This window comes from Ziziphus jujuba, chromosome 3 (assembly GCF_031755915.1).
Source record: "Ziziphus jujuba cultivar Dongzao chromosome 3, ASM3175591v1".
In the NCBI taxonomy this organism is placed as follows: Eukaryota; Viridiplantae; Streptophyta; class Magnoliopsida; order Rosales; family Rhamnaceae; genus Ziziphus; species Ziziphus jujuba.
In genome coordinates this window covers 2,861,572-2,876,696 of record NC_083381.1, presented here as the reverse complement: position 1 = coordinate 2,876,696, position 15,125 = coordinate 2,861,572, and the positions used below count along the sequence as shown (strand labels likewise).

Below are 15,125 nucleotides of genomic sequence, written 5' to 3'. Positions count from 1 at the left end.
GGAGGCAACAACTCATCACACTCCATCTCTGGCCACATTGATTTATTGAGGAACGGATGTATCATTGACATCAATATATTGCTCAAAATCCAATCTTTTATAGGTAATGCATGTCATAGTATGCTTGCATGGGACTCCACTAATTTGCCATGCTCTATGTTGATATGTTTTTGCCTGCAAATCAACTATATAAACTCTAGTTTGAGTTGCTTTATCCATAACTTCATATTCATTATCCCCAGCCTATATGAGTCTAATATACCTCCATTCCTTTTGTGTCTTAACAAGTCTTTTTTGAATATTTGGAGGAATAGTAGTTGGCCAACTCATTGTCATTTTATGCCTTCTCTGCAACATTTTCATAGCTTTTCTCCTCATAACTTCAACAAGCGTGAATATTGACTTTTGTCTACTTTCACCAACCTAACTATTAAAACTCTCAGTCATATTGTTTGTGATATGGTCAATTTTAACACTTTCATCAAAACCATGTATAGATCAGTGGCAAAAATAGATTTTCATTAACCATTTATATGCATCCTCCTGAACAGCCTTGATCTCGTCCATATTCTTTTTAAAATCTTGAACATTTGTTGCACTTGCTGCTATCTAAGAAAAGCCCATAAGCTTCAAACCTGGAAATTTTCCTCTAAAATTGGCATAAATATGCCTTGCACAAAATCTAATTTTATGTTGAGAGAAAATTTGCTACAAACTTGTTAATACTTCTTTTTATCTATCAGACATAAATGAAATAATCCTAGTTTCAGCTTCCCCAATATATTCATAAAACAAATTTAAAAATCAACTCCATGTCTATGTGATTTTCCCCTCACATACACATATTGCAATTGGAAATATCCCACTGTTTGCATCCAATGTCACAACAAATAATAAAACTCCACCAAAAGTTCTTTTTAAATGGCATCCATTAAGGCCAATAAAGGGCCTACATCAAATAAAAAATCCTTGTGTGCAGGTAAACTAATGAAAAACCTTTGAAATTATGGATTGTCAATGATGGTTGTCTAGTAGTCCTTATCAATGCCATAGTACTAAGATTTTGGATTATCGATGTGTTTGCATATTTGTATAGTTTTTTGCAACTCCCAGTATGGTCCTCTCTTATCCTATCAAGAGCCTTCTTCTTTACCCTATATATCCTCTGCTTATTACATTGAACCCCATAGGTTGTTCTTAACTCAGTCTTTAATACTCCTATCTTAACATCAAGATTTGATTGAATCAATGATTCAAGTTTAGTTTCAATCCAATTGGAAGTTACCTCAGCATTTTTTGTTTTCCTTATGCAAGTATGTTGTTCTTTACATATCTTGACTTTAAATGTCACACCATCTGGCAATTGGGAGGCATAAATTCTCCAAGGACAGTTATAGGCATCACATTTAACACTTACTCTTGTTTTTTCATTTTTTCTCTCTAACTAATGTAAATCCTTCTTAGATCACATAATCTTTCAATATTTTCAGAAAGTGATAAACATCTTAAAAAATTTGACCTTCTTAGAACTCTATTTTTCTTGTAGATTGTGTAACCTCTCTCCCCATCATATATTTGGTCATCCTAGAAATGGGTGTCTCTTCTTCTGCATCATTGCCCAATCTACCATTATCAATGGATTTATAACTAGATAAGGTGTCATCACTTTCTGACAACTTGATTTTAAGTCAATATTATCATTCTCAAGTACATGCATCTCATCTTTAGATTCTTGTTCCCACTCAACTTCCTCATTAAAATCTACACCACTCTTCAATTGTTCTTGATTCGAATGATTTAGACTAGTAAAGGAAGGGATTGAATTTGGTTGAGTTGGACTAGTGGACATTGTTTTTGAGAAGAGGTTTGGTTATTAAATGTATTTAATTCAATGTGTACATAGATCTTCCTCTGTCCTTTCTCTCCAAATAATTTAAATTTTTCTAGAATAAAATTTTCTATCATGGATACTATGGGACTTCATTATGTAATACTTGGATATTTCAGTGCAAAATTTTATCATATTTTATTTCATAGCAATATATATATATATATATATATATCATTTCCAATTTTGTTTTATTAAATGTCTACAATCCTAAAGCAAAACAAAGTAGATATAGTATGTAGAAAGAAGAGAAGAAAAAAAAATAATATACAAGAACTCCAAAATAAGAGCAATAATGGTACAATCAAATGGAAGAAATTATAGGCCCCAAAAAAAAAAAAAAACTTCAAAAATTTCACCTTCAACATTATGTCCCAAGTCCAGTTTTTAAAGAATTTAAAAAATGCAAATTTCTTCAATAAAGAGTTTTTATTAAGTACTAATTCATATAACCCTATTCAAAATATATAAAAATAAAAAAAACCATAAAAAGAGAAGCCAATAGTGTAAATAAATATGGAATTTGTATGATGTCTAGAGGTTTCCTGCTCATGGTTTTAAGCTCTCGTCAATTGTTTCTCTTCTTCATCATGGAAGATAGATTTGTTTGGCTTAATAAAATTTTATTTTTATTTTTATTTTTTATATTTAAAAAGTTGTTGTCAGATACGTTGAGAAGGGTGCAAAATTTGCATATTAAGTTAACTTATGTCACTCTATTTCAAAATCACTTTTTACAATTTTTTTTATTAAATATAAATGCATTTACCAAATTGACCCTTTATCCGCCAAATAAAACAGAAGTAAGTAACAGCTGGGGTGGTGAATGATGAATCTGAAATTTCAAGGGGATCAACGGTATTTTAGCAAACCTGAGGGGGTCAATGATTTTTTCCAAAAAATAATTATAAGACATTTTTAAATACTATCATACAATAACAAATTTTAAAGATAAATGTTAAAAGAATAAATTTTTTTTAAAAAATCTGTACATTGACTATTCGAGTAATTTAAAATAATTTTATGTAATAAACAAAATGGAACTAAAAAAACAAATGTTAATACTTCCTCAGATTGTTTTCTAAAAATAATAAAATAAAGTTTAAAATTAACACAAGTAATAAATAAAATAAACAACTAAATAGTATTTTATGTTTAGGGAGCATTCGATGTACCAAGTATTTGATAAGTATCTCGAAGTTATAAGTATTTATCTTTATAATTTTTAAATGTTAGATCTAACACATTCAATGACTAACATGATATTTGTCAAAAACATTTATTAAAAATCTTTATATATGAAGGTTGGCCGGGTTAATAAGCCCCTCATATTTAAACGATTCAATGGCTTAAAAAGGAAGATCTTATATTAATCTTCATATTAAAAACTTTATTTGAATTTGGCTATATATATATATATGGATATTCTATAGTACGGACGTCCATAATTTTTTATTATGTAGACGTCCATAAAGATGACAATTTTAAAAAAAAAATAATTGTCTTTGTGTAATGGTATTGATGATGATTTCTTTATAAACTGGCATATTTTTGAACATGTGCACGATAAAAAAATACGAATGTCAACACCATAAAATGACTCTATATCGAGTTTGGTGTCTATGTTAATTTTGAACTAATATGAATAGTTTTTCATTTTATATATTATAAAATAGATCAAAACATATTTTTCAAACTGATAAATGTTATCAATACATTTCATAAACAAAATTATATATATATATATATATATATATGTATATATATATATATCTAAGCCTACAAGTAAATATATTTATATACATAAATGATATAGTAAAAGATTTGTAATAGGGTTGGTGAGAAATAATATTCATACCTATTAGATTTGTATGATTTTCATGATCTAATGATTGTGAATGGTCATTATTTACAGTTTTTGTCTATAGATCATGAATGGTTACTATTTACAGTTTTTCACCATAAATTTTTTATTATATTAAAATCATATACGTACATATATATAAATATAAATTACTTCTCTTACTTTAAAGCATACATATTTCTTCTGCTTTTAATTATTTTATTCAATATTTTATAAAATATTTATTGAAAATTTTTTCTACATATAATATTTAAACTTTCTAATACAATTTGTCTTACAAATAAATTATTTAACATAAATATTATTTTACAATGAGAAATGAACATATATTTGTATTTTTCCAGTATTAAATTCAATGTGTGAAACAAAATTTTGTTTTTTCAATATTTTTTTTATAAGAAATTTTATTTCATGTGCATATAGATTTTTCAAAATTTTGTCATTCTCAAAACTTTATTGGTATTTTTCCAGTATTAAATTCAATCTGTGAAACAAAATTTTATTTTTTTAATGTTTTTTTATAAGAAATTTTATTTCATGTGCATATAGATTTTTCAAATTTTTATTATTCTCAAAAATTTAATCTCTAAAATTTATAATTTACTGTATTTATATATAGTAGAACAATTATTTTGTAGAGGAAAAAATAAATATTTTTATTTGTGATTAAGAAAATGTATATGAATATTATTTTTATATCACCATTATAATCAAATTAATATTTTAGTTTAGTTTACACAATTTATTATCAAAATTAGTTTAAAACATATATTCACATTAAAAATTACATTTTTTATTTTAAAAAAAAAACATTTTATGTTTTGATTTGTTTCTGTACAAATTTTGAAAAAAAAAAAAAACATTTCTTTTCGAAAGGTATACTCACCACTGTTGGATTATATTTTTCAAACGATATAATTTATTCATTTACAACTGTTGGATTATATATCTCATTAAATCAGTCATTTAAATATATATATATATATATATAAACATATATAATCTAACAATTCTAAATAATTTAAATGCATATATAATCCAACTATTTGAAATAATATTATCAACTTATTCTCACATTCAAAAGTTAAAATATCCTCATTCAAAAAATCATTGCAATTAATGGTAAGACTCAAATCGGAATCCTTAACATTAAAATTAACGTTAGAATTACCTTTTAAAATTTTTATTTTGATAAAATTTAAAATTATATTTATTAATCATCTTTTTGAATTATTAATAGTTAATATGATATAATAACTAATGAAGGAAAACTTATATGGTAAAACTATAAAGTTGACTTTGATGTTAATTATCATTTTTACTATGTATTTTGTTTTGGTTAAAATATTCTTCATTTTGTCATATCAAAAGAGATATAAATATTTTTTGATTAAAAAAAATATACATATTGGAGGGTAAACAATCTATAGCAATTGTGTAAACATGAATAAATGGTTAGATGACATTTTTTATAATGTTTTCAATTGTTAGGATCATTTATTACGTCACCAAATGGTTATTGTATATTATTTAGGCTCCGATTAATTGATGATACTTTTACAGTTTAATCCTTTATTATTATGATTATAGATAAGTTTTTGTTCAATATGGCTATGGATGAATTTAATATATGTTTTTTTTAGGTATTTTCATTAAACCTTCTATCCTTTTATATGCCGAATAGTTTTCGCTATTTTAGTTTTTTTTTTCTCTCTCTGACGTGATTCTATCTTCAACAAGGTAAGTATTTATTTATTTATTTATTTTTTCCCTCTTTTTCTTGGATTTTCTTGTATTTGAATGATGATTGGTTTTATTTGCTGAGATGCTTGCATTTAATAATTTTGGGAAATTGCAACAGTGATTTTGAGAAGTTTACTAAGAAAAAGCACTTCTTCTATGGGTTCGCACCTTTATAATTATTATTAATTTTTTTTTTTTTGCGCGGCTTAAATATCAATATCTATTTCATTTATGAAATCATTATTTTGATGGATTAAATATATTTAGTTAAAAAACATGATTCCCTTCAAGCCATTAGATGGATTTTTTGATTGATTATATTACTATACGTGTTGATTGAACTCAAATTTACCACCAAGAATAATCTTTTTCAAGAGTTTTATTATAATAGCAATTAGATAAAAATGATTAAAGATCTACTTTGTATGATTAATAAAATGATTTTTTGTCGACTTTTTCCAGTTTATATTTTCCCTTCTCACATAATGTTTCCTTAAATTTTGTTTTTCAAGTAACACATAATTTAGTAACATATGAAGTTATGTAGCATCAATCCATTGGATATATAAAGTTAGCTTACATGTTTGTTTGTCAAGGAGGAAGATTTTTTTTTTATTACTCTGATAATTGTTTCTCTAGCTTATTAGCTTCTATTCTCTCTTAAAATTATGTAGGTTTTAGTTTGAATATTTGAATCAAAGATAAACTAAAGGGACACCATGTTGTTTGACAAGATAATCCAAATAAATGGTGTATTATATTTTACTAGAAAAATCACTCAATATATTTCAATATTTCTTTGTTCACAATGAATTTTTTTTTTATTTAATCTCTTTTTGGGTTACAGTTTACTATATTGTAAAGATTTTATTGAGAATCTCTTATTTATTACTTGTTAGAGTTCTTGTTATTTCTTAATTATTCATTCTTATTATTCATTTTTTCATGTATAGCAGAATTCCGTTTGGTTTTTCATTGTTTTTAATATTTAAGTTAAAAAACAGAGAAAATCATCACTTAGCCTAAGGGAAACCATTACTCCATTTGATTATATATGTGAATATTCAAATAGCAAAAAAGGGATATGTAACTAAGTTTGTAGCAAAGAAGTTATTAAATCTAATTTGTAACTCTTAAAGTTGGTTGCTTTCTGATCTTAATTGTATTTTGTTAATCTAATTAGATGCAGATTTACTTATCTAATTTTGAATGATGCTAAAGTTTGAAGCTAATATAGAGTGCTAAGATAACAAATATGACTGCTTCATGAAGTGAGTATAGTGGGAAGCAATAAATATTAAATTTACCCCCAAAAAAAAAAACAAAAAGAAGTAACATTTGACTTAAATTGGCATATTTGATCTAAAAATTTAGGTTTTTAATAATTATCGAATGAAGCTACGAAAACAAATACAATAAAATTTGTAAAATTTGATTACATTCAGTGCATAAAATACAACTAAATGAATTATATACATAAGTCACATTGCATTAAATTTATTTTATTACATTTTATAGGTGCCGAGCATATTTAAAAAAGAAAATTCAAAAAAATTTTAAAAAAAAAACCCTCTTCCCTAAGATAAAATTTAAACCCCTTAAACCCCTTTTCTCTTTGCCCGCTAAACCCCCTCCCCATTTTTTCTCCTCTGCCTCCAGCGGCCATTTTCTCCGGCGTTATCCTGTCGACGCCGCTGTCGACCTTGTTCTGCTGCCGGTGAAGGTAGGTGTCTCCCCCTCTCTCTTTGCTTTTAATTAAATTTTCTCTTTCTTAGTTTACACTATTAATATATAGTTTTCATGATTTTGTGTAATTTTTTTATATGATTGGAAGACCTTTGAGCTTGAACTGAATAGAAAAACAGTGAAGATGGGACTATTAAATTGTATGTAATCTGTATAATTTAATTTCCAACATGGGATTAACTGAAAATTCTTGATTTTTCTATTGTGGGTGTAATTCTTTTTTGTTGCTTTTCTTTATAAGACGTAGACTCTGTAATTGTGCATTTTGATAATGAAAATCAGCCAGTAAAAGAAGTTCACTGAAACACGGTTTTGTTTCATATTTGCTTATTTGGAGATTTGGTGAAAATATTCACGTATTGCAGAAAAGAAAATCATCCTGGTTTACTTGCATCTTTTGAAGAGAATGATGATGGTAATAGTGAATGGTCAGATATTGCAAAGCAATCATTTCATAATGAATCGTAAATTGTATCTTTAAAATTCCTTTTCATATGAATTGTTAATTGTATCTTTAAATTCCTTTCAAAAGATAATAAAATTCTAATCTTACAATCTTATTATTGCATATATATATATATATACATATATATATTTATGATATTATACACGATTCTTGTGTTAATGTTGTCAGACCTAGCGAACTCACTGAAATGTGAGAAACCCAGTAGTTTTTATTTTGTGTGGACGAATATGTATTCCCTTTCATTTTCGATAACTTGCTTTATTCCTCTAGCCTTAAATGTGTAAGTTTTGAAACATTTTTCCATGATTAGTTGGACATGTTTAGAGGAGTTAGCTGTGGTACGAAGTTAAGAGTATGTTTAAGAACAAATATTGCCTGAAAAAAGAAACTACATTTCGATATATGGAAGCTTAATTGATCGTTGGTTGTAGATTTGGACTGTCATAGCAATATTTTCTTTGGCTAAAGAAGTTTAGGCGGATAGCATATTTATATTTTATGAATCCTGAGTTCAAAACCAATCGTGATGAATGGGCTCTCTTATCACCATATTCATGGTTTGGAAGTGATTGAATGTGTGATGCAAATTTTAAATCACACCATTTCCTGAACCGACGAGTGAGTAACCGAAAAGTCAAATCTTTTTTTTTTTATTTTTATTTTTATTTTTTGTTTTTGTTTTTGTGACTTTCAGAAAGAAATGGTATTGATCTTTCATGTTTCGATTGATGGGTATTCTTCTTTTTGCGTATTAATGATCAATCTGCTGATGGTTTTTTTTTTTTTTAATTTTTTAATGTTGGTGATTTTGACTAAAAGGAGGAACATTTTTTATTTTTAATTAAAAAATATATATATGTATATCTATATATAGATATACATATATATATATATATATATAAAGTAGAGTTTCAGGGGTAAAGAAAGGGAAATCAAGGGTTTTTAAGAGAAATCAATCAATGGCGAATCTTCCCCAGTTGCTGTTACTGAATGTGGCATTTGGGGGTCTGAGTATATCAGCATCGAGTGTAACAGGAGCTCAAGGTAACATAGACAGGAAAATGGCATTTGCTGAGCACTTGGTTTTTGAGCTCATTAACCCTGAAGTTAAGGGAAATGCTCTGCTTGAACTCTCCAAGGTAACTACTTTTCTACATACTTTTCATTGCCTTTTAATGTAATTGATTCAAAGGTCTTCAGTTATTGGTTGGGAATGCTGAATGTTTGGTTTTGTTTGTCCTTTGTGATGATTGTTTGGTTTTGATTGACCTTTAGAATTTTAGTTTTAAGTGTAATAATTGGTCACATTCTTGCAGAGAAAACTGTTTGATGTAATAGAAATTAATTTTGCTTTTCTGTACCTATAATCTGGCCTCCTTGTCTAATAGTTTCATTAGCTTGAGTTAAGTATAAAACTTCATGTCTTCTATTTATATACAGTTGCTCAGCAAGCCATTTTGGCACTTCCATCTTTCAATTTTGATGCGTGTTTGACAATTTTGTTTATTCATTAATGGAAATATCAATTTTGGCTTACTTTTATCTATTTTTTCTTTGTTAAACAAAAATTGATAGCTGGAAATATATTTAGTTTATATTTCCAATTTGAACTAATATAGTTATGGGAATGGAAGTAACAATAACAGCATGAGAACAAATGAGTCATATGTCATATGATATGACATAAGAAGACGGTATTAGTTATGGCCCTTAAAAGGTGTCTCTTATGTGTCATAAAGGAGTAAGGTTGGCCTCAGTTTATACTTATTTCATCTAAAGTGTTGTGGTTGTAACTTGCAAGAATTAAGAACAAAGTTCATGGTTGTGGTTTGTAAATGAATGCAAAAGATGTCTAGAGGTATGTGCATTTGGGGAAAAAAAGAAAAGACAAAATTCAAGGGTCAAGGATTGGAAATAGTTGTCAGTGAAAACATTTGGAAAGGGCTACCTCCAACCAAATCAGTTTTCCATTAGAGGTTTCTTTGGTGCCTATGAACTAGAGGATTTGAACATCGATGTTATAGATTGAGTGGCACTTGGCAGATATGAAGAGAAGGGTAAATTGAAAGTAGAACTTTGTGTTGGAAAAAAAAAAGAGGGTAATTGCTTTTGTGTTATCATGTTGCATAAATAAAATGAACACCTTTTGTGTGCTTTTCTTCATCTGGTTTTTTATGTTTTAGGTGAAATGCTAATGCCCTTGTTTCAACAAGAAACTTATCGATATATATTTTGCAAGAATGCAACAGTTTTACCTATTAACAAACCTTTACCTTTTATTTTATATTTTATTATATATATTTATTTTTCTGTTTGTAATGTAATTTATTCATGCACGTACCAGATGTGCTAGGATTATCCTACCAATAACAGTGTAGAAATCTCAGAGGCAGTATGATCAAATGGACCATTAAGCTTTGGTTGTTCCATGCCCTCCGAGACAATCTTCTCCAACGACATTACCTGCCATTTAAACCCCTCTCAGCCCAATTTTTATGCTCTCCTAAACTCTTCCAAACCTCCTCTAAATTTGGCGGAGATACACAAAACACTGCCATTCTAAGTTTTATTCAAAGTGACAGACCTACCTCCATTTCCTACTCTAAACTCTTATCACAATGTACTGCTTCCAAGACTTCAGGTGTGGGCATGGAAATCCATGCCCAGTTGATCAGGTTTGGATTATCCAAAGAACCGAATCTCAGGAACCATTTGATCAATTTCTACTCCAAGTGTAGGCGTTTTAGGTATGCCCGGAAACTGGTTGAAGAAAGTAAAGAACCGGATTTAGTTTCTTGGTCTGCTTTGATATCGGGGTATGCCCAAAATGGGCTTGGTGTGGAAGCCCTTTATGCATTTTATGATATGCACCTATTGGGTGTTAAGTCTAACGAGTTTACCCTTCCAAGTGTCTTGAAGGCATGCTCTGTTAGAAAGGATTTGGGACTGGGGAGGCAGGTTCATGGGATAGCAGTAATCACTGGATTTGAGACTGATGTTTTTGTTGCAAATACTTTGGTTGTTATGTATGCGAAATGTGGGGAGTTTGGGGATTCAAAGAGACTGTTTGATGCCATTCCAGAACGTAATGTTGTTTCATGGAATGCATTGTTTTCTTGTTACGTGCAGAGCGATTTATGTGGAGAGGCAGTGGAATTGTTTCAGGAAATGATCATGAATGGGATAAGACCAAATGAGTATAGTTTGTCTAGTATAATAAATGGTTGTACAGGTTTATGTGATGGTATGCAAGGAAGAAAAATTCATGGATACTTGATAAAACTTGGGTATGATTCAGATCCATTCTCAGCAAATGCACTAGTTGACATGTATGCCAAAGTAGGAGATCTAGAAGATGCAATTTCTGCTTTTCAGGAAATTGCACAGCCGGATATTGTTTCTTGGAACGCTATAATAGCTGGTTGTGTTCTTCATGAGGAACATAATCGGGCTTTAAAATTGTTTGGGGACATGAAAAGATCAGGAATACCTCCAAATATGTTTACCTTATCAAGTACTCTAAAATCTTGTGCTGCATTGGGGCTGAAGGATTTGGGTAGATGGTTGCACTCTAGCTTGATAAAGATGGATACAGAAGTAGATTTGTTTGTGGGTGTTGGATTAATTGATATGTATTCCAAGTGTGAGATGATGCGCAATGCAAGGATGATTCATAGTTTGATGCCAAAGAAGGATTTGATTGCATTTAATGCTTTGATCTCAGGACATTCACAGAATGGGGAAGACATAGAAGCTTTGTTTCTTTTTGCTGACATGTACAAGGAGGGAGTAGGCTTCAACCAGACTACCATATCAACAGTCCTGAAGTCAGCAGCCAGCTTGCAGGCTATCAAGGTTTGCCAACAAGTTCATGGACTTTCTATAAAATCAGGTCTTCAATCTGATATTTATGTTGTAAACAGCCTTCTTGATTCATATGGAAAATGTGGTGACATAGAAAATGCAGCAAGAATTTTTGAAGAATGTCCTATTGGAGATTTAGTTGCTTTCACATCCATGATAACAGCTTATGCTCAGTATGGACAGGGTGAAGAAGCTCTAAAGCTATATTTTCAAATGCAAGATAAGGGGATCATGCCAGATGCTTTTGTTTGCAGTTCTCTTCTAAATGCTTGTGCAAATTTATCAGCATATGAACAAGGAAAACAGATCCATGTTCACGTTCTGAAGTTTGGGTTCATGTCTGATGTTTTTGCTGGGAATTCTCTAGTTAACATGTATGCAAAATGTGGGAGCATAGATGATGCAGATCGTTCTTTTAGTGAGATACCACGGAGAGGAATAGTCTCGTGGTCTGCAATGATAGGAGGACTTGCTCAACATGGGCATGGGAACGAGGCCCTGCAATTATTTACTCAGATGCTTAAAGACGGTGTTTTGCCCAATCATATAACTTTAGTAAGCGTCCTTTGTGCATGCAATCATGCAGGTTTAGTGACTGAAGCCAGAAAATATTTTGAATCAATGAAAGAGTTGTTTGGGATTGAACCTATGCAGGAGCATTATGCTTGCATGATTGATCTACTTGGCCGAGCTGGGAAATTAAATGAGGCAATGGAGCTTGTGAATACAATGCCATTTGAAGCAAACGCATCAGTTTGGGGGGCACTTCTTGGTGCTGCGAGAATTCATAAAAATATTGAGGTTGGTCGCCAAGCTGCTGAAAGGCTCTTAGTTCTTGAGCCAGAGAAATCAGGTACCCATGTACTTCTTGCAAATATTTATGCATCAGCTGGCTTATGGGACAATGTGGCAGAGGTGAGAAGATCTATGAAAGATAGCAAGGTGAAGAAGGAACCTGGAATCAGTTGGATAGAGATCAAAGACAAGGTACATACCTTTATAGTGGGAGATAGAAGCCATTCAAGATGCAAGGAAATATATGCAAAGCTTGAAGAACTGAGTGACCTTATGAATAAAGCTGGCTATGTCCCAATGGTGGAGATTGACCTCCATGATGTGGAACGAAGTGAAAAAGAGCAGCTTTTATTACACCATAGTGAGAAGCTGGCAGTGGCCTTTGGTTTGATTGCTACTCCACCAGGAGCCCCAATTAGGGTGAAGAAGAACCTGCGTGTCTGTCCGGATTGCCATGCTGCATTCAAGTTCATCTGTAAAATTGTGTCACGGGAGATTATTGTGAGAGACATCAATAGATTCCACCATTTTAAGGATGGTTCATGTTCTTGTGGGGATTATTGGTGACCTTATAGAGATCTAACTGCTATGTAATCCAGAGTCCATGGCTTTTTCTGCTTTCAATCGTCATTCCATGACAGACAAGGCAGTTTTGATAATTGGGTTTGCATTGATATGTGCTTGTTGTCGTGTAAGCTAGGTCCTGTTAGAGGTTGATCAAACTCGACCAGACCAATATGAGGGACCTCGTGGTTCCTGGAGGGGTTGTTGCTCCTGATGTTTCTATGTCCATCAAGTGCCACAAAGGCAATCACACAAGGTTTTGCTCTGTTGGCCTTCCATTCAACCAGGTATTTATTTTCTTTTGATGTCTTTATTTATTTTTTATATATATTTTTGGAAAAAGAGTAGGTGTATTCTTTTTATGGGAGAAATTAGTTTTTGGTATTGTATTGGTGTTGTCTGACTTAAGTAAAGTAGTTTTAAATTTGATATATTTGTTAATATTTCTGTATTTGAGGATTGTTTTCTGATAAAACATTGTTGGAGCTTTTTTTTTTTTTTTTTTTTTGTTTTTGTTTTTGTTTTTGTTTTTGTTTTTAATTGTCATTTCCATTGAACCGGGTGAGTTGAGTTCCATTGGTTTTTGTAGGGGATAACATTTTATTTGCTTGCTTAAATTTTTAGAATCTGTCATGCCTAAACAGTTTATGACATGGTTAGGCTTTGCACTGTGTTTGACATTGTTAAAGCCTGTAATATATGACTATTTGGTTTCATCAATATATCTAGTCGAATGGAAGTGTATTTATTTATTTATTTTTTTGGTTGATATGATTTTGCTACTATAGATTTCAGCACTGGAATATCTTCTGCTGCTTCTTTGTTTTTTACCCATGTGTCAATGCAAAATTTCTCTTTAATGGAGTGGAATGAGGTCTTCAATGGTCTAGCAAGCGCCTTGCTATTAATGCGTTTGTGTGTTACTTAAATGTTGTATTTATTTGTTGTACTACAGATGTCAGAGCAATTTAATGAGGAATTGTCCTTATCTGGTAATATTCCATGGGCCTGTTTATTAACGCTATGTTCGACTTCAAGGGCTGCTGGAAGAAGGATAAAACTCCTGTAAGGAGTCTTTCTTTTGATGGTTGGTTCATAACTCTCTATAACATTGAGTTGGAAAGATCTCACATATCATGCTGTCCAAGCATGCGAAATTCCTTCTTCATGGAATCCTTCTGCCCTTGCCGATTGAGAATTTTAAACTCAAAGTTCAATGTCTGAATATCTTTTTGTTACAGCTTCATCCGGAGTTTGTTCATGTCAAACTGCAGTTATATAATCAGAGAAAGAGAGAGAAAAAAAAAAAAAAAAAAAAACTGTTGTTATATAGCTTTTGTTGAAAACTGAAGAGGCTGCATTTTTAAGGTTTCGCGTTAAAGCATTATAAACTAGAAGTGAAACCGGCACTTAAATTTATTCTTGTCCTTCCTAGCGGTATTTTTAATTATTCCAGGAAAAGTTTTTACATTCTCATGCTTATCTGTTTCTTTTTATTCCTCTTGTGAGGTTGGAAAATATAGAAATATGCGAAGTAACTACTTGATAAAGTTAAGAAATGTATTAATTTTGAAGTTTGGAATGGTTGAAGCATGAACTTGCTTGGGTTTTGGATGTAAATTTTAAGTTGATATAATTTTGGGTGATGATAAAATCATAATTTTTGTCTCTTAGAAAGTCTTCTCACCTTGTAATGTATGAAAACCACCGTGGTGTGCAAAACATGTAGTTTACATAAAAGCAGCTACATGGTTCAAATCTTCAGCCCATTGAAGTGCAGAAACTATTAAAGCAGTTAGCTGATGAGAGACTTTCCGAATATGTAAATGGTAATTCTGCATCGAACCCTGCTGGATTATCAGGAAAAATCATGAAGGTGGAGAAATTCTAAAATCAGCTTCGCAATTAGCTAGTGATGACATTGCCTCTATTCTAATCCTGAACATGGAAATAGCAATGCATGAAAATGATTATTTATGAGGCGGGATATCATTACTAAACGACTGGATGTTTGAAACTTTGATCCATAAGTACAGACTACAAAAAGTAATATTTCTTGCTCAATAAGCTCTTAGCCCCGATTGATGGTTTTTAACTTTTTATCATAAATCCATGTCCTGAATCCATTTACAAAATGAATAGACACACAATGTGCGTTGTGAGAGTTCTATATCCTTTTCTTTATAGCCTGTTAC

General features: G+C 30.6%; 1 protein-coding gene across 4 annotated transcripts; it reads left to right on the top strand.

Annotated features, from left to right (window-relative positions):
* Positions 1-7,063: 7,063 nt before the first annotated feature.
* Positions 7,064-14,400, top strand: LOC107421946 (pentatricopeptide repeat-containing protein At5g04780, mitochondrial-like). Of its 4 annotated transcripts, none has more exons than XM_048477924.2 (4): positions 7,064-7,218; positions 8,527-8,846; positions 10,052-13,217; positions 13,886-14,400. In XM_048477924.2, the coding sequence occupies exon 3, from the start codon at positions 10,102-10,104 to the stop codon at positions 12,931-12,933; it is 2,832 nt and encodes a 943-aa protein (XP_048333881.2). In that variant the 5' UTR covers positions 7,064-7,218; positions 8,527-8,846; positions 10,052-10,101; the 3' UTR covers positions 12,934-13,217; positions 13,886-14,400. The 4 variants fall into 4 exon arrangements, with proteins under 4 accessions (XP_048333881.2, XP_048333883.2, XP_048333884.2 ...); XM_048477926.2 differs by having other exon boundaries at positions 7,069-7,218; positions 8,615-8,846; XM_048477927.2 differs by having other exon boundaries at positions 7,072-7,218; positions 8,612-8,846.
* Positions 14,401-15,125: the final 725 nt, after the last annotated feature.